The following is a 22,687-nucleotide window of genomic DNA, read 5'->3' as shown; positions in this document are numbered from 1 at the left end:
TAGTTTTTTCTATACCATCATTCACATTCCTTGGCTCTGTCCTGTCACAATTTTTTTTCCACCACATCAACTTGCTTTTTCCACTTTTTTCCTTTCTCTCTGTATTAAAAAATGACTGTTATTTCTCTTTCTACACTTTTTCCTGTTCCAAACAGTCATACAGCCTCTGTCCCCATTTCTTTCTACTAAGAGATTGTTTTTCCTCAGCCTGTAGATCTATCCTGCACACCTCCCACACTGTTTTCCTAATATGACTTGGGGAGGGAAATGGTAGGAGGGAATAAACTACTAGGTTCCTTGATCTTATTTTCATGCACATATTTTAGCAATAGAAAGTAAATCTTATGAAAATCTCAGGAAATCAGAAAAGTTCATTTCTAAATATACTCCTTTTTACTTTTTAATTTTTGGTACTGTAGGTTGTTCTTTGATGATTTCACAGAAATGAAAAAATTAAATTTAATCACTGTATCAACTAATCTCATTTTTCAGCCTTTGACCTTATGTTAAGTTGGTGATGCCCTCATGGATCCTCAAAAATGAGGCCCACGTAAGAAACTGTTACCTGATTCCTATTTCTAATTGATGAAAACAGTTCAAAGAGCATGGATATAATAATAAATTTTAAAAATTGACTGCTCACTTCTGGGGAGGAATGCAAATAAAAAGTCCTTGTATTTGGAAATCCACCTCCCCACCCCACCTCCCACCATTTTTCTAGCTTTCCCTGCAGGTGTGTAAGGAAGTTGAAACCTACTTTCACTGATTATGTCATCCTTTTCCTATAGAGCTGAGCAGCTTTCTCTTGGGGAAAATAATTTATTATCTTTCTTTATGATGTAGAACTGGAAGAATCTCTTTTCTGTCTCAGCCTTTGGGAGTTCAGGGGACAAGGTGGCATGTTATCCCATACGCAGTAGTGCGCTGGTAAGTGTTTAACACCCAACTCTCTGAAAAAAAAGTATTATAAATTTTAATGATATAAAAGGTGTATCATATGATTTATAAATAATAATAAAATGTACAATACCCTTTATTATAAATTCCAAATAGCCAGTTATATCTCACGGAATAACTTCGTCTTTTTTTCCCCTAAACTCTTGCATCCTGTGGATGCAACCTATGGTTGCAAATGATGAATAAGTATAGTTCTGACATGACTGTTGGTTTATAATTTTTTTATATGAACATGAAGATGAAAATGAAACAACAAAGATGGAAGTCAGAACTTTACATGCTCGTCAATGACATGAATGAGTTCTTTGCTGAGTTGAATAGCGGTTTTGAATACTGGAAGAAAATTTCCTGTGTGTGTATATGTGTGTGTGTGTGTGTGTGAGCGTGCGCGCATGTATGAGCTCTTCACGTGGCAATGGCAGCTTTCAAGGGTAGCAAGAGAGGACAGACTCTAGTCTCCAGAGCTTGAATCACGTTTGCTTACATCATGTTGGCCAAAGAAAGTCACACGGCCAATCTCAGAGTCAGAGTGAAAAGGCACTAAAAATTACAGAGTAACTGAATGGACATGGATACAGGGAAGGAAATAATTGCCAGTCATTTTATGTATTCATTCTATCATAGATGCCTTCAGCTCCATCACAGAAAACCCACAGAACAATGTTAAACTATAGGGACATGTAAATGTATTTAGCGTGCAGTTTGTAGGTAGGCATTTCCAGGGTCTCTTCTACTGCTCCACAGTATCAGGTTGAGGGACGGTATCTCTGTGATTCTCTTGGCTTTATCCTCTTTGTCATAAGATAGCTGCCCACATTCTAGACATCATGGCCTTATAAAACTTTGAATAAAGGCGGAAGGTATCTGAGAGGTCAGGGCAGTGAGAGAGCTTAATTTGCATGACCCATTCTTTCATTAGGAAGGAAAGAGTGTTCCCAGAAGCAGCCAGTAGACTGCCCCTGTGTGTCATTGGCCAGAATTTGGTCACATGACCTCCCCTAGCTTTGGATGGCTGGGATACCAATTTTCAGGCTTTCTCCAAGAAGGATGGGAATAGCTCTGAGGGACAGGCAACTATGACTGAGCAGGACCCATTAATAGCCTAGGATATTATAGTTAAGAGTCGAGTCAGTGTCCCCTCTCATGCACTTGTATCACTCAGTTCAAGGATTAGAGGCACAGCAGAGTTTAGTTTGCACAGCTTGGGTCATGTCATCACCCCTTTACCAGAGGAGGAAATGAACTGTTCCTTTTTTTTGTAATCTAATGGACCAAAGATGTGATAGTAATTCCCTCTACCAAAAAGTGAAATGCTATTTCTCCAAGAGAGGGATGGATGTAGAATGACAAAAACCACTGCACCACCATCACAGGACATATTCTCCATTATGGGGGATAGATCTTCTGAATGGGAAGATACACTTTTCTGACTAACTAGAAGTAACTTCTCTGCTACATCACGTACTCTCCTGGCACAAAAATGTATGACTTGAAGTTATGGTAAGCTAAATAAATGTTAAAATCCATAGATGATTTTTCGCAAATTTGCTTTGCTAGAATGAACTGATTCTCTTACCGGGTGTCCCTTGGTTCACATTTGTTAGAATATTGATCACACCTCTGAGGGAGACTTATAATGAACTGTGATGCAGTGAACCTTGTTCCATGCAGTGCAAGGACGAGGTAATAATTCCTTTGGCAGCTCCTCAGACTGTGCCTAGTGATACCTCTTTTATTGTGATCTGGAATACATTTTTCTAATATCTTTTGCTCTGTAATTTTTCATTTGTGTGTGGTATACATACCAACGAATTCTGCCAGCAACTGATTAAATTTTCTCTAAAGCAATCTTGCACATGCAGGAGGAAAATAAATATTGGATTTGTGATTAAATAAGGGTTTAGAGGTATAGGGTTTCATCTTTCAGTCGCTGTTTTTATATCATCTCCTTGTCTTATTTATTAGTAAGTAATTATAGGGACTTCCCTAGTGGCGCCGTGGTTAAGAATCCGCCTGCCAGTGCAGGGGACCACGGGTTCGAGCCCTGGTCTGGGAGGATCCCACATGCCGCGGAGCAACTAAGCTCGTGCGCCACAATTACTAAGCCCGTGCGCCACAATTACTAAGCCCGTGTGCCACAATTACTAAGCCTGCGCTCTAGAGCCTGCGAGCCACAACTACTGAAGCCCACGTGCCTAGAGCACATGCTCTGCAACAAAGATAAGCCACCGCGAAGAGAAGAAGCCCGCGCACCGCAACAGAGTAGCCCCCGCTCGCCGCAACTAGAGAAACTCCACGCGCAGCAACAAAGACCCAACGCAGCCAAAAATAATAAATAAATTTATTTATTTAAAAAATAATAATTATAATAATGTCGATTATTTATTACACTTTACTACATGCCAGGCCCTGTTTGACAACTTTACAGACAGCCACATGATTTATTTATACATAAGTAAGGAAGACGACACCAAGCATGGGTCAGTAATGACCATGAAGTAATTGAGCTAAGTGGGCCTGACCTGTTCTTCCTGACCTCAGATGTGTTCGTAACCCCATGGCTCCATCTTGGTGCTGAGGACTGTACTGTGGTGGAGGAAGCACCCCAAATCTGTTGGTAGGAAATGAGTCCCTGGAGGAGCGACCCCTATATACCATCCCAACACGGACACATGTACACACATACAGACGTTATCTGGTGTATGTTCCAACCTGAATAGGCTTGTAAAATTGTATCCTGGAAGGCGGATCACAACCCATAGCCTGGTTCTTGCCTGTCTCTGTAACTGCCTGCTTGCCACCCCTCCATTTTTCTCTCCACCTTTCCTGTGTATTTGAAGAATGGGGCTACAGTCTGGCACATAATGTGGTAAGAGCTGGCTGGCTAGAGAGTAGGAGAAGAGATAGCAAGCAAAGTAATTTTAGGAGAACAGCAGGACCAAGTCCTTCTGCTGTACAATAGCTTTTTCCTTCTCCTTAATTATAAAGGGATTACACATATGTAGTGGAAAGTTTGAAAAATGCAAAAAAAACTTTCACAATCCCATTCCTAGATATATCTACAGTTAATGTTTTTCGATTCTCTTCACATCCTTTTTCTATGACTGCATTTATTTTTAACAAAATAAGGGTGCCATTGTCTATATTATTTTATAATCTTCCTTTGCACTTACTGGAGCATCAAGACAAATTTCTCACAACATTAAATATTTCAGGTGGGGGGTGAGATGAACTGGGAGATTGGGACTGACATATATACACTAATATGTATAAAATAGATAACTATTAAGAACCTGCTGCATAGCACAGGGAACTCCACTTTGCTGTACAGTAGAAACTAACACAACATTGTAAAACAACTATACCCCAATAAAAAATAAAATAGTATGACTATTGGGAGTAGACAAGTCTGGATATAAATCTCCAAGCTATCATGTACTAGCTTTGTGTCCCTGGAAAAGTTGTGTCCTCCCTCTTAAAAAAGAAAAATTAAATATTTCATTTCCCACTGTCCATTCGTTTGTTCGTTGATTGAGAACGTATTTATTGAGAACTTCGTATATGATTGGCCTTGGATTTTAAAGGTGGCATAGTGGTACATTAAAGTGACTCAGTTTATTTAATTTTCTATTAATGGTTATTAATTCACTCAATAGACAAATATATATTGAGCACCTATTATTAACCTGGCCTGTTCTAGGTGCTGAGGATATAGCAGTGAATGATGCAGATAAGATCCTTGCTCGTTGGAAGGTTACCCTGAGGGAAACGGTAGTCAGTCTCCATGTAAATATATGCACAGGAAAGGTGAGGGCCTGTATGAGATCTGTTTGCATCAGATTTCCATCTCCTTGATATTTGTCAAAAGTTTGGTTCATTGATGGTTCTTGCCACTCCCATGTTCAGTGGTGACATGCATTAAATTCTCTTTATACAATACTTTACTGTTCTTTCAGTAGAATTTTTCAAAATGAAACATTAATGTTTCTGCTTCATCTGCCATCTTGAACCAGAAAGCTTCTTAGCTTAAATGATTAGAAAGGTATTTCCTAATCAGATAAATATACTCTTATATTTCTTTCTGATTTATTTATTTATCTATTTATCTTATATTTAATTCCTTTAGCATGTATTTTGGTTGGTTGTAGAGATTTCAATTTATTTTTCCCCAATATTTTGAAATCCATAATCATAGTACATTATATGTATTCAGTAAATTATAACTGTTACTCTAATTATTAATAGAATCAGAATATTCTGATTTCTATTGGGAAATATTTCAAATAGTAATTCTATAGCCAGATTACACAGTGCCCATAGACATGTTTGTTACATTAAGTATTTGGAGTGGTTTTGGCATATATGTTTAGGAAGAATTGTATTTTTAAAGTGTAATTCTTTGAAGCTACTTACATTGAAATTATTTAAAGTATACTGGCTGTAGGAACTTACAGAATGGAGTGAAGAAATTGTTCCAGAGAAGCAGTGAAACAAAATCGTAGACAAAGTCATAGCAATTCACAAATTAATGAAATATATTAATAACTGTTAGCTGTGGGTAGTATTTGTTTACATTTCAGTAATGTTCTCCAGATCAATAAAGTGAGTCATTTCATAACTAAGAAAGAAAATTATATTCTAAAGTAGATGTCAAAATAGCCTATTCTTTTTTTTTTTTTAAACATCTTTATTGAAGTATAATTGCTTTACAATGGTGTGTTACTTTCTGCTTTATAACAAAGTGAATCAGTTATACATATACATATGTTCCCATATCTCTTCCCTCTTGCATCTCCCTCCCTCCCACCCTCCCTATCCCACCCCTCTAGGTGGTCACAAAGCACCGAGCTGATCTCCCTGTGCTATGCGGCTGCTTCCCACTAGCTATCTATTTTACATTTGGTAGTGTATATATGTCCATGACACTCTCTCACCCTGTCACATCTCACCCCTCCCCCTCCCCATATCCTCAAGTCCATTCTCTAGTAGGTCTGTGTCTTTATTCCCGTCTTGCCACTAGGTTCTTCATGACCTTTTTTTTTTTTTTTTTTCCTTAGATTCCATATATATGTGTTAGCATACTGTATTTCTTTTTCTCTTTCTGACTTACTTCACTCTGTATGACAGACTCTAACTCCATCCACCTCATTACAAATACTTCCATTTCATTTCTTTTTATGGCTGAGTAATATTCCATTGTATATATGTGCCACATCTTCTTTATCCATTCATCCGATGATGGACACCTAGGTTGCTTCCATGTCCTGGCTATTGTAAACAGAGCTGCAATGAATATTTTGGTACATGACTCTTTCTGAATTATGGTTTTCTCAGGGTATATGCCCAGTAGTGGGATTGCTGGGTCGTACGGTAGTTCTATTTTTAGTTTTTTAAGGAACCTCCATACTGTTCTCCATAGTGGCTGTATCAATTTACATTCCCACCAACAGTGCAAGAGTGTTCCCTTTTCTCCACACCCTCTCCAGCATTTATTGTTTCTAGATTTTTTGATGATGGCCATTCTAACCGGTGTGAGATGATACCTCATTGTAGTTTTGATTTGCATTTCTCTAATGATTAATGATGTTGAGCATTCTTTCATGTGTCTGTTGGCAATCTGTATATCTTCTTTGGAGAAATGTCTATTTAGGTCTTCTGCCCATTTTTGGATTGGGTTGTTTGTTTTTTTGTTATTGAGCTGCATGAGCTGCTTGTAAATCTTGGAGATTAGTCCTTTGTCAGTTGCTTCATTTGCAAATATTTTCTCCCATTCTGAGGGTTGTCTCTTGGTCTTGTTTATGGTTTCCTTTGCTGTGCAAAAGCTTTTAAGTTTCATTAGGTCCCATTTGTTTATTTTTGTTTTTATTTCCATTTCTCTAGGAGCTGGGTCAAAAAGGATCTTGCTGTGATTCATGTCATAGAGTGTTCTGCCTATGTTTTCCTCTAAGAGTTTGATAGTGTCTGCAAAATAGCCTATTCTTAATAGTTTTGAAATAAATGAAAATTTTCTCAGTGAATAATGAGGGGAACTAGCGTGAAGATGTGCTATTTATGGAGCATTCATTCAACAATTGTTTATTGACTATCTGCTCTGAGCCTGGCCTTGTCCTGGATACTGGGATAGAGCAATAAACCAAACACATAGTTTGTGCTCAAATGAGGTCACATTTTAGTGATCAGAGAGATACGATACATGCACATGATGAGATTATAACATAAAGATATTTGGGCATATACCAGTACCAGATGGTATGTGCCAGTGGACTGTTAGGTGGAAGAGTGTTTCAGGCAAAGGGAACAGCAAGAATGAAGACCATGAGGCAGCGTGCCTGGTAGTTGAAACGTCCCGAGAAGAGTGACTGAGGGGAGAGTGGAGAGTCGTAGTTGATAAGAGAGAGAGGTGAACTGAGCCAAGATTGTGCGGTTTTCTATTGATTGTGCGAATCAGCATATTTAGTTTTCCTTGCTTAATCTAAAGTTTTATAGAGGTGATAAGGACAAGATTCTCTGATAAGTCAACTGAGGAAATACCCATAGTGGCACAAAAACTGAGAATTAGGTCCCGGATGCCTGGAGTTTCTATATTGGGGAAACATGCTTCTCCAGTACGAGCAGTCTGCCAAAGTCATCGTAAACATTTGAGTGTTCGAATGTGTCTGGGCTGTAACCTCTGCCGGGAAAGGAAATCCTGATTTCTAAAAATAAAGACTGCTTTTATTTTAAGAGTCAAAGGGGAACAGACTGTCCCAGTAAATACAGGCCATTGACATGTTTTAATTGTGAAATTAGAATATGAAGAGAGATCATCACTTTAAATCCGTGGATCGCTAGATACCACTTTTTAAAATGTCTCCGGACATATTTTATAACCTCCATTGAGGAGTCATGAATTGGTTTTCAGTACTGATAGGTTGGTAATGTTAAAGGAAAATGAAACAATAGTTAAATTCCTCTAATACTTTTGTGAGGTAAAATAGCTCGCTTTGTTGTGACTTATAAATTTATTCGTGCATTCAGTACTTCATACTGAGCACATACTATGTACCAGACACTATTCTAGGCTCTTAAGTTATAATAGTGAATAAGATGGAAAAAGTCCCTGCTCTAATGGAACATATATTCTAGTTGGGAAACAGATAATAGTTTTTAAAAATGAAGATAGATACATTATATAACTTCAGATAGTGATGACTTCTCGGAAGCAAAAGGAGGCAGGATAAAAGAAATCAGTTAGAGGAGTTGCTTTTTTACTTAGGGTGGTCAGGGAAAGCTTCACTGAGGAGGGGACGCTTGAGCAACATGAAGGAATTAGTCATGTGAATCTCAGGAAAAGCAGTATTTCAAGCAGGAGGAGACGAGCAGGTGCAAAAGCCCAGAGGAAGAATTGTTTATGATTTATTTGAAGAACAGTAATGGGGCCAGGGTAGAGGAAGAGTGGTAGAACATGAGAGCAGAGAGGTAATAGCTGGGGTAAGAGCACTGTGGGCTCTGGTTACCACTGTGGGATGGTTTTAAGTATGAAGAGAAGCCGTCAGAGGGCTTTGATCTGATACTTGTTTTAAAAGGATGACTCCAAGTCCTGTGTGTAGAATAGACTGTGGGATCAAGAGCAGGAGCAGGTAGCTTGAGCAGTTTTTGGGGTTTGGGTGAGAGATGGTGGCTTGGACTAGGGACATGGCAGTGGAGATGGTGAAAAATTTTTAATTTGGAGTATATTGTACTTTTTTGTAGAGCTAACAGAATTTGTTGATGGATTACACATGAAGTGAGAGAGAAAGAGGAAATTTAAAGATGTTTCTAAGGTTTTTGACCCAACAACTGAATGTTGGTGCCATTCCTTCAGGTGGTGAGCAGCAGGGAGGACAATCAGGAGTTCCTGATTGTCACATGTCACATGTTGTGAACATGTTAATGTGAATACCTCATAGATATATCTATGCAGAGATGTTGAGTATTGTTAGATAGATGGGTCTGTGTTTCAGGGGAAAGCTCATTAACAGAGATGGACATTTGTATCACCCGACTCAGAGTATGATGATACAAATGTCTATCATCATTAAAGCCAGAAGACTGGATGAGGTCCTCTAGGAGAGTGATTATAAATAGAGAAAATAAACTTTCTGAAGAATGAGCCCTGAACACTGCAGCATCTAAGAGGTTGGAAAGAAGAGAAAGTTTTGGTAAACATGACTGAAAAGTTATAGCTTATCAAGTAGGAGTAAAAGCAAGAGAATGCACTATTGCAGAATCAAGGGAAGAAGGTGTTTTGAAGGAGGAGGAAATGAACCACTGAGTCAAATTCTGCTGAGATGTTGCCTATGAGGACTGAAAGTCACCCATGGAATCTGGCAATGTGAAGGTCATTGACAGTCTTAAGAGATTGGCTTGAGAGTAGAGGCTGGGCAGACAGCTTGCCTGCAGTCACTTCAAGTGAGAGTGTATGCATTGAGCACCAGTACTTCTTGTGAGGAGAATTTCTATAAATGGGATGAGGGAAATGGGATGGACTTTGGAGTGCAATACATCTTGAGTGTTTTGCTGGCAATCTGAATCTGATTGTTGAGTTTGAAGTTTCATAAAGCATGGTGTTCTGATTCTTAACATGTTCCAGTCTCAACTAATGAATTTTCTTTTCTATGAATTTGAAGTGAGATATCAAATTTCTTTTGATTCTCATTTTCTTGATTCTCTGTGTTCAACAAATTACAGTTTGTTTTCAGTGCTAATATAATCACTATGGCACACATATATATAGTGAACTTTAAAATACCATATTCAATTCAAATGTTTGTTTTAATTTTTATATGCACTCATTCCCTCCCAGTGAAAAGGAATATGAATTAGTGCAGTGACTGGATCTAGATGAAATGACGTCATCACGGGCTGCTCTCTTATAAACTCCCAGTTGCTTTGAGAATACATTAGAGAATTTTGATAACTTGCAGTTGCTGAGCTATTCAGATCACCCAGATTTCTCAGATTTCACACTGTAAACTAGATTCCTTTCAAGAGGATTTTACTCTGCCCTCTTTTAAAGGCAAATAGAAACTTATCTCAAAATGTCTCACTTAAAACATTTTCCACACTGACTACCATCTTTACTGTGCTGTGATTAGTATAAGCAAATTAGATCATAAAATACCAAGGGAACAGGATGAAGAATGGCAAGAAGTTAGCTTTTGGGGGATTGTCTGTGGTAACTAAGATAAAGTCATGAATTTTAGGCAGCGAAAATAGAGAGGATATCTTAGATTTTCATGAAGGTGGGGACTATTTGTCTATTGTTTACCACTGTGCCTCCAGGCACCCAATAAAATAAAAATATAAACTTGTACTGGAATAACTTATGTCACGAAGTATTAGTATAGTTATTGGCAGGCTAGCTATCATTGTTTTTCTTCTTGACAATACAAGTTATTTTATGTTAGCATACATATGTATTTATAGGTGACCTTTGATATGTATGAAAAATGAAAGAAACTAACCTACTTAATGCTAAGTCATAGTATAGGGTTTCACCTTTATATTCATCTGTACTATATACTCTAAATCAAAGAACACAAACATCTATATTTTTTTTCCCCCCCTCAGTGTTTCATCCTTTACTTCCACCTCACTTGGAATCCAGTGTACTTGCTCTCTCTCACCATTTTTCAGATTTAGTCTTTGCAAATTATCTATATCTGCCTTTATGAGCGACAGTATCAGAAGATTGGTCAGTTTTGCTGGAAATATAATACATTTCTCTATGACCCAATAACTTGAATCAAGGTCCAAGGCATCACAGATATTTGTAAGAGCCTTTGCAGGTATCTTTTTAATACAAGCTTAAACAGGTCTTTGTAGCTGGGGCCAAAACCTTTTCTTGACAAGAGCTCAGCTGAGGACATCTGGCCACTTAGAAATGAATTGAAAGGCTAATTTATTAAATGTTACTTCTGTTGGGGTGGCAGGTGGTTTTATTATCTTTGGCCACTCGTGACTCTTCCAAAAGCTATAGCATTCTTTCCAGAAGCTGTATAGCATTTTACAAGGGGAGAAAAAATTCTTTCCGATCTTGGGGAACATCAAAGTAAATCAGAGAAAATGTTTTAATTTTGATCCTATAAATCAGATGCACTGCCTGCTTATCAGTACAAAGAAGAAGAAAAAAAAAATACACCAGCTCCTTGGGGATTTGGTTTTAAGGAAATGAGATTTTTATCCATGGAACCAAAGGATCATTACCAGCACAATCAGAACAATGGAATTCCACAGTATGGATGCCAACATGCAAATCTATGGCCCTTGCTTGGTTCTAGTACAGTACTTGGAATTAACGCAGTAACATTACAGTGTAAATAAATACAAGGAAAGGAGTTGTTTAAAAATCAGTTAATTTATTTTCACCAAAAATAGGTTAGTTTTGAAGAAACATATCTTACATATAATGAATAGATGTATCAGAAAATTCACAAAACTAGGAGTGAAGAAGGTCTTAGCCTACCTAGCCTTTTGAGTTCCAGCATGTGGCTAGAGTCAATTAGAAATTACATGAGCTGTATTGGAGCTATAAGGAGCCAAGCAGAAATGACAAAACACTGAGCATGCCTGACGTATGCAGCTGAGTTGTCCCTCCTCTGGAGTTTTTGATGAAGAACAGAGTGGCTGGAAAATCTTGCTTTTCTTATAGCTAACTTACTTATAACTAAATGTTGTAATTATTATCTATAATAACAACAATAAACACTTATCAAGCGTTTACCATGGGTCTGGTCCTATTAGAAATACTTTACATACGTTCATTTAATCGCTACAGTGGTCCTGGGAGGCAATCAATCAATAAACAACTAAACAAGTATATGTGTGTACGTATTGAATATATATATGTATTCATATACATGGATGATGTATATCACATATATACACATATATGTGTCAAATATAGAAATATGATTTGGACACAAGTTTCTTTATAAACATGAATTGTGATAATGTGCATGGTGGGTTTGCAAGAAGGGCATAGTGTATGACACATTTTTCCAAATTTATTTCAAACCTTATTGTCATAGAGCTTCATAGAGCTTCTCATGGAGTCAATACATATGCTTTGAGAGATATTAATTTAGTCATTGAACTCAGGTCTAGGTCTAAGTCCAGGGGATTCTTAAATGAATGAGTGTTTTGTTGGGTTTCATGTGGTATCAGAGCTACAATGCAGCTCCTGCCGCAGGCATTGGACCCAGTGCGTATGACCGTGGGATCTGAAGGGGTGATGGCAGCAATACTTTTTTCTACCCTTAATCAAAGGAGACTTAGAGCCATTATTTTTAAGGATAATAAAGAACATGTAAGATTTCTGCACAGATGCTTGCTCTGCTGGGAGCTCCAGCCTCCTGCCACCCTCCATCTGAAGTTACTGAGTTTGAGCATTGGATCTGAGCTAAAATGTAGCCTCTTCAGGGGAGTCTTCCCTGATTCCCTGTCTAGTCCTTTGTCATAGTCCTTGATTACATGCTCTCTTAGAATGGCGCTCCATTTCTTTATCACATTGATCTCACTGTGCCATTACACTTTCATTAGTGCTATACTGCCTCATGTCTGCCTCCCCTACTTGTGCCCTCCTGCTTCTACAGCCTCCCCTGACTTATCTCATGACAATGGGGACCATCTCTGGTTTGACTTATCATCATATCTCTAGCTAGGGACACAGTGCCTAAGTGTCTGCTTCATTCCTGAGTGAATGAAGGACCATGAGCCCTTGTGGTGTGCCCAATATCTGTACCTACCTCTTGTGAGAGGTGTTATGTGTATTCTGTGTGCTGTGGTGATCCAGGCAAGCTCTCGTCATGAGTGTTGGATTCATGACATCAGCTTTTCAATTTCATTTGGAAAGCCAGTGTCTATACTCATTCCTTTTTCCTCTAAGGCATATCATTCAGATAGCTTTGGTGAGAAAAGTATTTTACCTCCAAACCCTTAGGAAATGTCCATTTCTGTACTTATGACCTGGGGTTCTGTATTTACGATCCAGGCAGTTCTCCTCTCTTCCACACCTATCTCCAGTGTTGTTATAATCCCTGATTTGTGCACATACTTAGATCTATCCCATTATTCTTTTTAATGAAAATTACCTAGAATAAAATTAATTTAGTAAAATTAAACATTTTAGAACATGACAGTAAACAGTTAAAAAGGAGATGGTTTACTTATTTATTTAGTTATTTTACTGAAGATTGATTTTTTTTAAACTGACTTTCATAAATTGGCAAACTGTTTATGGAGTCCTATAATTATTTGAAGTTAGTACCATCTTTAAGGATTACATATATACTTTGTTGCAAATGTGTGCTATTAAATTAGCATTTCCTAGTCATTGGCCTATGTGTGTTTAATGTTAAAATTTAGTTTTAATATAATGCAAAATTATACTTCCTGCATCTGAAATGCAAACCCAAATTGTGTACACTAATAGAGTTAGCCTTTCTTTATCATCATCAATGAAGATGGTAGTCAGATGTACAAACTTAACAAATAAGAGTACATTTTATTTTTCAATTTTATTTTAGATAATTTAATGGAAATCTTTTCAAATGTATTATTCAATACTATGTATATGTTTCTTTTTACCTAAAAGATCAATAATTCTGTAAATATTAATTGCAGTTCCATGTAATGCAATACTCCTTTGAGGGTGGGATGCGTAAGGCTAACAGCCCCTTGTCTTAATGACCTCAACCAGTTTTTCTGCTGCTGTAAGCTGCCATTCTGCTGTCAGCCAGCCTTCAATGAGCTACCTCACTGTCACTACCCTTTTAATGACTTGTCTGCCTAGTAAGAACTGGAGATGGCCAGGGAATAACTGCTACAAAGCTCATTAAGCCATTTACCTTGGTTTGTTCAGAATCCAAAATCTGGAGGCCTGGGTCTGTACTTTCTGGCCAAGATAAGTGCTCAGAATTTGCAATTCTGAATCACTGTTTGCTGGACATTTGGCTACTCTTCCTGTATTTTCTTTCTAAGAGAAGCAGAACTGAGAGGAAAGATCAAGGAGTATGTTTTAAGAGACTAGGCCACTCACCTTGTTCTGGCATTACCTAGCATTGCCACCTTGGTAATATGTTCTGGGCATCAGTCTGCTTATCTCTAAATGAGAAGATACATAATCCAGAAGTTTTTCTTTTCCAGAGTTAATGATTCTTAATTTTTGGTAAAACCTTTTTAGTTGCTGTCACAGTCTTCATTTTATCCAGTACATGCATCAATTATCATTAGTTCATTCATGAGCAAACATGTAACCTTATTATGCAATGTAAAAAATCTACAGTATGCTATAATGACAGTTTTATTCAGAGTGAGACAAAGAGTGTGAAGTACATTTTTTTTCCATTTTCAAGCTGCACATCCACACACCTAATTACTGTTGTGTGAATAATTTCAGAGTGCCTACTAAGACTTCTAATAGCTATCACTGACTAGTAATCTGTCAAGCTATAATGCAGGATAATATGTTTTTACACAACAATGGTGAGGCTCTCATTAATTATTACCACCTATAATTGCTTGATATGAACCTTTATTCTAAAACTTAAAAATTATATACAACAAAATAATGATTTAAAATACTTCTAGGAAGTCTATACGCAGACGTTGCAGCATTAGAGTTAATGATGTATTAAGTCATTTCTTATTGCTTTTGTCTTTGTAATAGGTGACATATTATTCAAATTGAAATAGAATAAAAGTCTGTGCCAACAATTAAGCATCACACTTAGTCACATCTGCTGCCTTAAAGATAAGCATATAATTTATTAGACAGACTTCTTTAGCAATATCTGATACAGAACATCAATATGTTTATATGCCCAAGGAAGAAGAATTTATAGTCTAGCTTTATTCTCCAACGGTATTGCAAGTTCAGGTTTTATGCATGTTCTATGTCTTGTAGTATAACTGACTTTCAGATCTCATAATCAAAATCTACCATTTCACCTTTAATCTAAACTTTAATTCCAGAAGATTTCAAGCAGACCTCTCTTTGATAAAGTATATTCTTTCTTTTCTCAGATATCTTATTCCTTTTACTTTTTTACTGTAAAACATATAGAGGGTAAGGCTAAGGTCCAAATTTAAAATTATGAATGAAAATGATTGTTTAAACAATGGGATTTTGAGTTTAATGGAAAAGAGAGGGGCTAAAAAAAGGAAATCTAAGCAGAAGAAAGTCCGTGTGTCAGATTCTAGATTTGCCTGTAGGAAAGCAAGAGTGGAATAAATTAAGGTTCTGTCTTGAATGAGAAAAGGAAGTTTTTGGCGTTGGAGTGGAGAAGGGAGGACTAACTAGAGTGACTTGTTTCTAGGTTTGGACCTTGAAGATTTCGGAAGTTGATAGACCCCTGGTGTTAGGCATACCTTTTCAAAGGCAGCATCGGGTTTGCGGAATGGAGAGTCATATGATTGCAGGTGCTCATGTGAGAGAAGGAACGACAGAGGAAGCAAGGCAAGGATTGTGATTGTTTGCCAGGGTGATCTGCATCTGGACAGTACGCCCATGGCCCAGAAAATAGCAAAGTCAAATGGAGAATGATGCTCTGCACTGGACAACAGTGCTGTTTTTCATGGCTGGGAAATGTATAATGAATCTTCTTAAAGTCAACACTGTAATTATCATTTAGTCTTTATTTCAGAAACTGAAATTTTTCATAGGCTTTTTAAAACTATTTCATGAAAATAGGTATTGCAGATTTATTTATATGAATCACATCTTTTAGAGTGAGAGATGAATGATTCAACCAGGGATCTCTAAGAAAACAGATTCCTACTAGGAAAGATAGTAAAGTACTACCTTTAATAGTAGTTCTTAGTTATTTTGATTCAGCGCTGTTCATTTTCTGCCTAGCTTGGGTGGCATTGGGTGGAGGAGGGAGGGAGGGGAAGAAAAAAGAAAAGTCTGAAAAATTTTTTCTGGTTTCTGTTTCCTAAGATTACATTCAGACACTAGTCACATAGCTATGTGGTCATAGTGTGGAATTCTTTTCAAGTGCCTCCTTTTGAGGATATGAAATCACCAAATAAAAGAGCCTGTGCCCAAATTTGAACACATTTCAGAACTATGCCTGCAAATAATACAGATTATTCACTTTTTCTTTTATGCTTTCATTGACACATTATAACTTGTGTTTCTAAGTGAAAATTTAGTGTTCATGCTTTTAGTGGGCTTGAGCCATCTCATGATTTTTTTTGTCATTATAGCTGTAGTGCTATGTACATGACACTCACCCAATGGTTATTCACTGTGTTGTTTTTTCATTTACTTAATTTTTTATACACTTAAATTTTCAATCTGTTATTAGATGCTTTTTCAAAAAGGGGATAGGTTTAATTTCCTAGGCAGAGTTAATAATACAAGTTTATGACTCGTGTCTTAGTTCTCGCCCATGAGACCCCTTGGAAGGATCCAACTGATCTTAAGGATCTACTGCTTTCAGACCATCTTTAAGTGCCTGCCCTTTCCTGCTTTTTACAGCTCAATGGCAACATCACTCAGGTGCAACTCCTCCAAGGGAATCCAGAGACATTTTCACCCAGTGGTTTAGGAATTCTCATTAAAATAGTTGCTTACAACGTGTCCATGTTGTCCCTGTGCTACTGGAACAAAACTTAGGGAGGATTTTGGTCAAGCTAGGAAGCGGTAGCACCTTTTTAATTTCTTTGCTCATTAAGGGTGACCAGTCATGGCACTACTTGTTGTAAACAGGAGAGTCCTAGGAAAATGACTTGGGAATCATCTTTGATGAGAAGAGTGCTGTATTCAACTGCCTGATGTGTTCTCTTACTGAGCAGAAAAACTGAATTTCAGGACTTTCATCACCTTTTAGCAAAAGTAAACTGCAGTGTATTTTCATTTCCTAATCAGGCCATTTCTCTCTTTCTTTTTCTGCTTGACTGAGTCATGGCTTAATTTGTTTCTGATATTGCTTGTTCCTCGCCCTCTGTGATTGCCCTCAACTGTGGAAGAGCACCCTTTGTTCCTTAGAGTTCCCTTTGGCCAGGTCACATTTCAGCTACTCATTGAAACATATATTTATTCTACTCTGGAGCACATTGTCTGGCCAGCCAAGAATTTATAGTGAAATGTAACAGTAAATTGTGCTCTGTGGTCAAAAAAATGCTGAATGATACACACAGCAGTACAGAGATTTCCAGCATAGGGTAGAATTAAAGAGCTAAGGACCAGTGCCAGGATTGTTGACCGTATTTTCACAGTGGCCAGGTTTGTTAGAGTCGAACTTGGAGAGAGCTTGAAATCACTTATCTCAGATGTTTGGGCTCAAAACCACGAAGCCTCTGAGAAACACAGAACTGATCTTGTAATAAGCTACAGCTGAGTTTACAAGCCTCCGAGCCTTTCTGAAAGCCTGTTTAGTTTAATGAGGGTTTTCAGATTTCAAAGCTCACACACCTTCACATAAAAACAGATGATTATGACCAAATTAGGGAATGTTGTTCCATGAGTGTTTTGCCCAATATGTTCTCTTCTCAGTTGTCAGGCATTGTTCCTTTACACTTTTCACCTTCCAGGCATCATTTTTAAATACAATTTTTGAAAGTCTTATTGTATATAGTTTCCATTCAAGCAGAATGTTACATTACATAAAAGAAAAGGTTTTCTCTTAACAGGAAAAGACAAATATGCATATATTTTATTCTGGTCAATAAAAAGAAGGTACAATCTTAAAAAAAATCGAACCCTTAACTTCTGCTGCCATGACAGCTGCCCCGAGAGGCTACATCTCCATGTTCACCCCTGTGCCCTGCTTCACAAGGCTCTACAACCTGTTTCTGAATGTCTTGTTAATGAAGAGAGAAAAGCCATGTCTGTGACCCAGTAGGAAGGAATGTGGGAGAGTGTCTATCCATACCTCAGTCATTTATATATTGGACAAACAACCTTCAAGAACATTTATAACACTAACTTCATTTTTTCAATTTAGCCTTTTAAAATAATAGCTTTAATGTGTGGCATATATTGGTATTATTCTACTTATTCTGATTTTTCCAAATGTTTTCTGAGTCACCCTTAGAAAGAAACATAATTGGGATGTGAGGCATTCAAGCCTTACTTGAATACCAAATCTTTGATTACATTATACCCATGGTCTTACAAAGAGGCACGACACAGAGTGTGATGTCCACATGTCAGCAATACAGGACCACAAGGGAATGGTATATACAGATGTCCAAGGGGCATGTGCATAGGGCCAGGTTGCGCTGAAATTGTGATGAGCCAGCAGAATCCTTGTCTCCTAAGCCCCTCTTCAGTATTCCCACCTATTCTTCCACCACACAGGCACATTGACAAGGTATTTGTTAGACGATGCGGTAAAGTTTAGCTCTTCTTTGGGGAAACAATTGCTGTTTCATCTCTTCCTTTCCAGCTGTTATTTTCTATTCACTCCAGCTCAAGTACTGAATCTCTTGAATTTTCTCTTCTCTCTTGAGTCAGAATCAGCTACCCATGGTTTTTGAAAGAATATGGTAAGAGGAACTGTGCATTAATTAGGGTATTATATTTTGAAGAACATTTGTATTCCAATCAGGGACAATCCTTTAACAGTTAAACAGTTAACTCAGGATAGGTCAAACTATGTTTTGAGAGTTATATGATAATTATTAATTTTTAATTCTTATTTCATTAAATATACTTTGCATTTATTTCAATGTAATATTAAAAATGTACTCTTACTAACTATGGATGTTTTATTTTTCTTTAATTTACTTTTCTTGCAAATGCTATTTGCATAGAATTAAGTAGTCAAAAGTTTGGGTAGAAAAGATCGGTATTCTATATTTAAAAAGCACATGAGACTTTGGCTTTCATTCACAAGGAATATCTGGTATGGGACATGCTCACCTGCCCCAAACAAATAGAAAATAATACGAAATACATAAAATGCCTGTTATAGACACTGGCCAACAGGCAATGCAGGGTGACCCCTGAGGAAAGGAAACAAACAAGGTAGGTATTACAGTCATCTGAGGTTTAGTGCAGGGAGAGAGAACCCAAGAAGAGCCTAGTTCTGTGGCTGCATAGAGGAGACAGGTAATAGAGCTCAAGGTGCCCAAGTCAACAGAATTTTTAGGGGAAGAATACTGGAAAGGTAGGACCTATACAAAGGAAGAGCTCCAGAAATCTGGTTAAGGGTCCACTTGAATATTAGACTGAATACAAGTCCATAGGGTAAAAATCTATAAGGCAGAATAAAGAGCAACTGTTGGGAAGCTATGAAATGAAACTTTTCAGAGCCCATATAGGGCTGAGAGATGGTCGAGTTCCTACCAGACAAATAGAAGAGATTTCACTGAGCATTTGAAGTGTTCTATAGAGATAATAGAGTCATGCATTAGTAGTGGGACTAAATCATCCCTAGAACAACTATTATTCTAGAGCTGCCATAACAAAGCTTAAAAGTAAGCCTTGAAAAGATAAAGCCAGTCTGCAAGTACCCTAATGTTTTGCCAAAACAAATATCAGTGTTCTTTAAAGGAAGACAACAACGTACAACTGCTCACATTAATTCATAAAATCTGGCATCTAATTTAAAAAACACAGGTATAAAAAAGCAGGAAAATGTGACCCATAGCCAGGATTAAAAGAGCTAATGGAAACATTACAGAAATGGTAGAGGTGATGGACTTAGCAGAAAAGAACTTTCATGGTTACATGAAAATATGAGGTGAAAGACTTGTACACTAAAAGATCTCTGAAAGAAATTTAAGCAAAGACAAATAAATAGAAAACATCACATGAACATGTATTGGGAGAATTAATATTGTTAAAATGTCCATACTACCCCAAGCAACCTACAGATTCAATGCAATCCCTATCAAAATCCCAAGGCATTTTTTACAGAAGTAGAAAAAACAATCCTAAAATTCATATGGAATCACAAAAGACCCCCAAACAGCCCAAGCAATTATGAGCAAGAAAAATAAAGCTGGAGGCATGACACTTCCTGATTTCAAAATATATTATAGTAATCAAACAGTATGACATAAAAACAGATATATAGACCAATGGCCAGACTAATCAAGCAAAAAAGAGAGAGGACACAAATTACAAATATAAGAAAATAATAGACATCACTACAGACATTAAAGGGTGATAAAGGAATAATATGAAAAAACTTTTTGCCTGTAAATTCAGCAACTTGGATGAAATGATTTGGTTCCTTGAAAGATTCAAAATGCCAAAGCTCACTTAGAGGAAATTGAAATCTAAGTAGTGATATATCTATTAAGAAAATTGAATGTATAATTTTAATCCTTCCAAAAAAAAATAATTCCAGGCTCAGATGGCTTTGCTGGAGAGTTCTACCAAACATTTAAGGAAGAATTTACACCAGTTTTATACAGATCTTCCAGAATGTGCAAAAAAATGAACCTCAATCCATATTTCTTACTTTATTAAAAAATTACCTCAGAGTGGATTATAGACCCAAATGTAAAACCCCAAACAATAAAATTTGCGGAATAAAACATAAGAAAAAATCTGTTACCTTAGGTTATACAAATATTTATTAAATATTAAACCAAAACCATGACCCATGAAGAAATTTTGATAAATTGGGTTTCATAGAAATTAAAAACTTTAGAAAATAATGTTAAGGGAATGAAAAGACAAGCCACAGACTGGAAGAAAATATCTGTGAAACATGTATTTGATGAACAGCTTTTATCCAGAATATATAAAGAGCTATCAGAACTCAACAATAAGAAAATAACTCAATTTTTAAAATGGGCAAATGAATTGAGTAGGTGTGTCTGTGTGTGTGTATGTGTTAAATAAGTACAAGAAATGATGCTCAATATCATTAGTCACTAGGGAAAAGTAAATTAAGACTATGAGATACCATTATACACCTATTAGAATGTCTAAAATTTAACAACCCAACATTGCCAAGTGCTGTCAAAGATGCAGAGCAACAGGAACTCTCATGCATTGCTGGTGAGAATGCAAAATTGTATAGCCACTTTGAAAACAGTTTGGCAGTTTCTTATGAAGTTATCCAGATACTTCCATATGCCCCAGAAAAATAAAAACTTACTATGTTCAGGCAAAAACCTCTAAGTGAACATTTATAGCACCTTTATTTTTAATAGTCAAACACTGGAACTAAATTAAATGCCCCTCCACTGACTGAGGAATAGATACTTACACTGTGGTACATCCATACACACAATGGTACAATCCTCAGCAGTGAAAAGGAGTAGATTAATGATACATGCAACAGCATGGACAAATATCAGCTTCACTGCACTAAGTAAAGTCAGATTCAAAATTATGTATATACTGTATGATACCATTTATATCACATTCTTGAAAAGACCAAACTATAGGGACTGGAACTGTTCTATATCTTGGCTGTGATGTGTATACTACATATATGGCATGTGGTTATGGTATACATCTTTCAAAACTTTCAGAACTGCACACTAAAAGGGGCAAATTTTACTGTATGTTTTTTAATCAGCCATTTATAATAGCATAAAAATATAAAAACTTAGAGATAAATTTAGCAAATATAGCTAAGATATGTACACTGAAAACTACAAAACATTTTTGAGAGCAATTTAAAGGAAACTAATAAATAGGGCGATATGCCATCTTGTTCATAACAAAATAGAAGTCTCCACATTGTTAAAATATAGATCTACCCAAGTTGATCTATGTTTCAAGGTAGTATCATTGAAAAATCACAGCAGATTTATTTTGTAGAAATTGACACAGTGATTCTAAAATGTGTATGGAAATTCAGAAGACCTATAATATCCAAAGCAATGTTGAAAAGGAAAAAGATGGAGAGCTTACACTAACTGAATTCAGGCTTAGTATAAAGCTCCAGTAATAAGTATAATGTGTTTTTGACGTAAGGATAGTTATATAAACAAACATACACTTATATGACCCAGAAATTCTTTTCCTAGATATTTACTCATAAGAAATGAAAAACATATACCCATCGAAACACTCGTACATAAATGTTCATAGCTTTATTATTTGTAATAGCCACAAATTGGGGGAAAAAATACGAATGTCCATCTGTGGGTGCACAGATAAGCAGTTATCCTAGATCCACATAATGAAATGGTAATAACATAATAAAAACAGGTGAATCTCAAATACAGTATGTGTAAATGAGTCTCAAAAACATAATGAGCAAAAGAAGCCAGCCAAAAAAAGAGTACATAGTGCATGTTGTATGATTTCATTTGTATGAAATTCTGTAGCTGGCGAACTAATCTTTGGTGACAAAGGAAAACTGTGTTGAGTTAAGATTGTGGGTAGCATCAACTGCAGGGGGTACAATAAAATTTGGGGGGTTGATGAAAATGTTTCATGGCTTGGTTGTGATTTTGGTTTCATGCGTGCAGGGGCAAGAGTCAAAACTCATAGACTTATATCCATTTTATTTATTGTAAATTACACATCAAATGAGGTTGATTTTTAAAATAGTACATGAACTATTTGTTGCTTTAGTTTAGAAAATGGTATTTTAGTTTTTTCCTTTCCTTGCACTCTAATAATATTATTGGAGAAATTACAAAAAAAAAGGAACTATTATTTTTGTTTTAATTAGCACAGTGGAAACATTGACATTATTTCAGCTGTTGCATTTTATTTTACAGAAGCCAGCTTTACTAAGTGATATGCAGAAGTAGTTTTAAGCCTGGTTGTCAACAGACTCTT

General features: G+C 36.7%; 1 protein-coding gene across 6 annotated transcripts in view; it reads left to right on the top strand.

Moving 5' to 3' along the window:
* PRKD1 (protein kinase D1) overlaps positions 1-22,687 on the top strand; it is a 474,378-nt gene that overhangs the window by 283,465 nt on the left and 168,226 nt on the right. For 3 of the 6 annotated variants that reach the window (XM_061180740.1, XM_061180738.1, XM_061180742.1), the window contains exon 2: positions 844-927. The exons of the other annotated variants lie outside the window; for them this stretch is intronic. In XM_061180740.1, the coding sequence (XP_061036723.1) occupies positions 844-927 (84 nt within the window). The remainder of the gene's footprint in view (positions 1-843; positions 928-22,687) is intronic. 6 annotated transcript variants of the gene reach the window in all.

This window comes from Eubalaena glacialis, chromosome 2 (genome assembly GCF_028564815.1).
Source record: "Eubalaena glacialis isolate mEubGla1 chromosome 2, mEubGla1.1.hap2.+ XY, whole genome shotgun sequence".
Classification (NCBI taxonomy): Eukaryota; Metazoa; Chordata; class Mammalia; order Artiodactyla; family Balaenidae; genus Eubalaena; species Eubalaena glacialis.
Note: the sequence above shows the minus strand (reverse complement) of the source record. Positions and strands in the feature narration are given on the sequence as shown.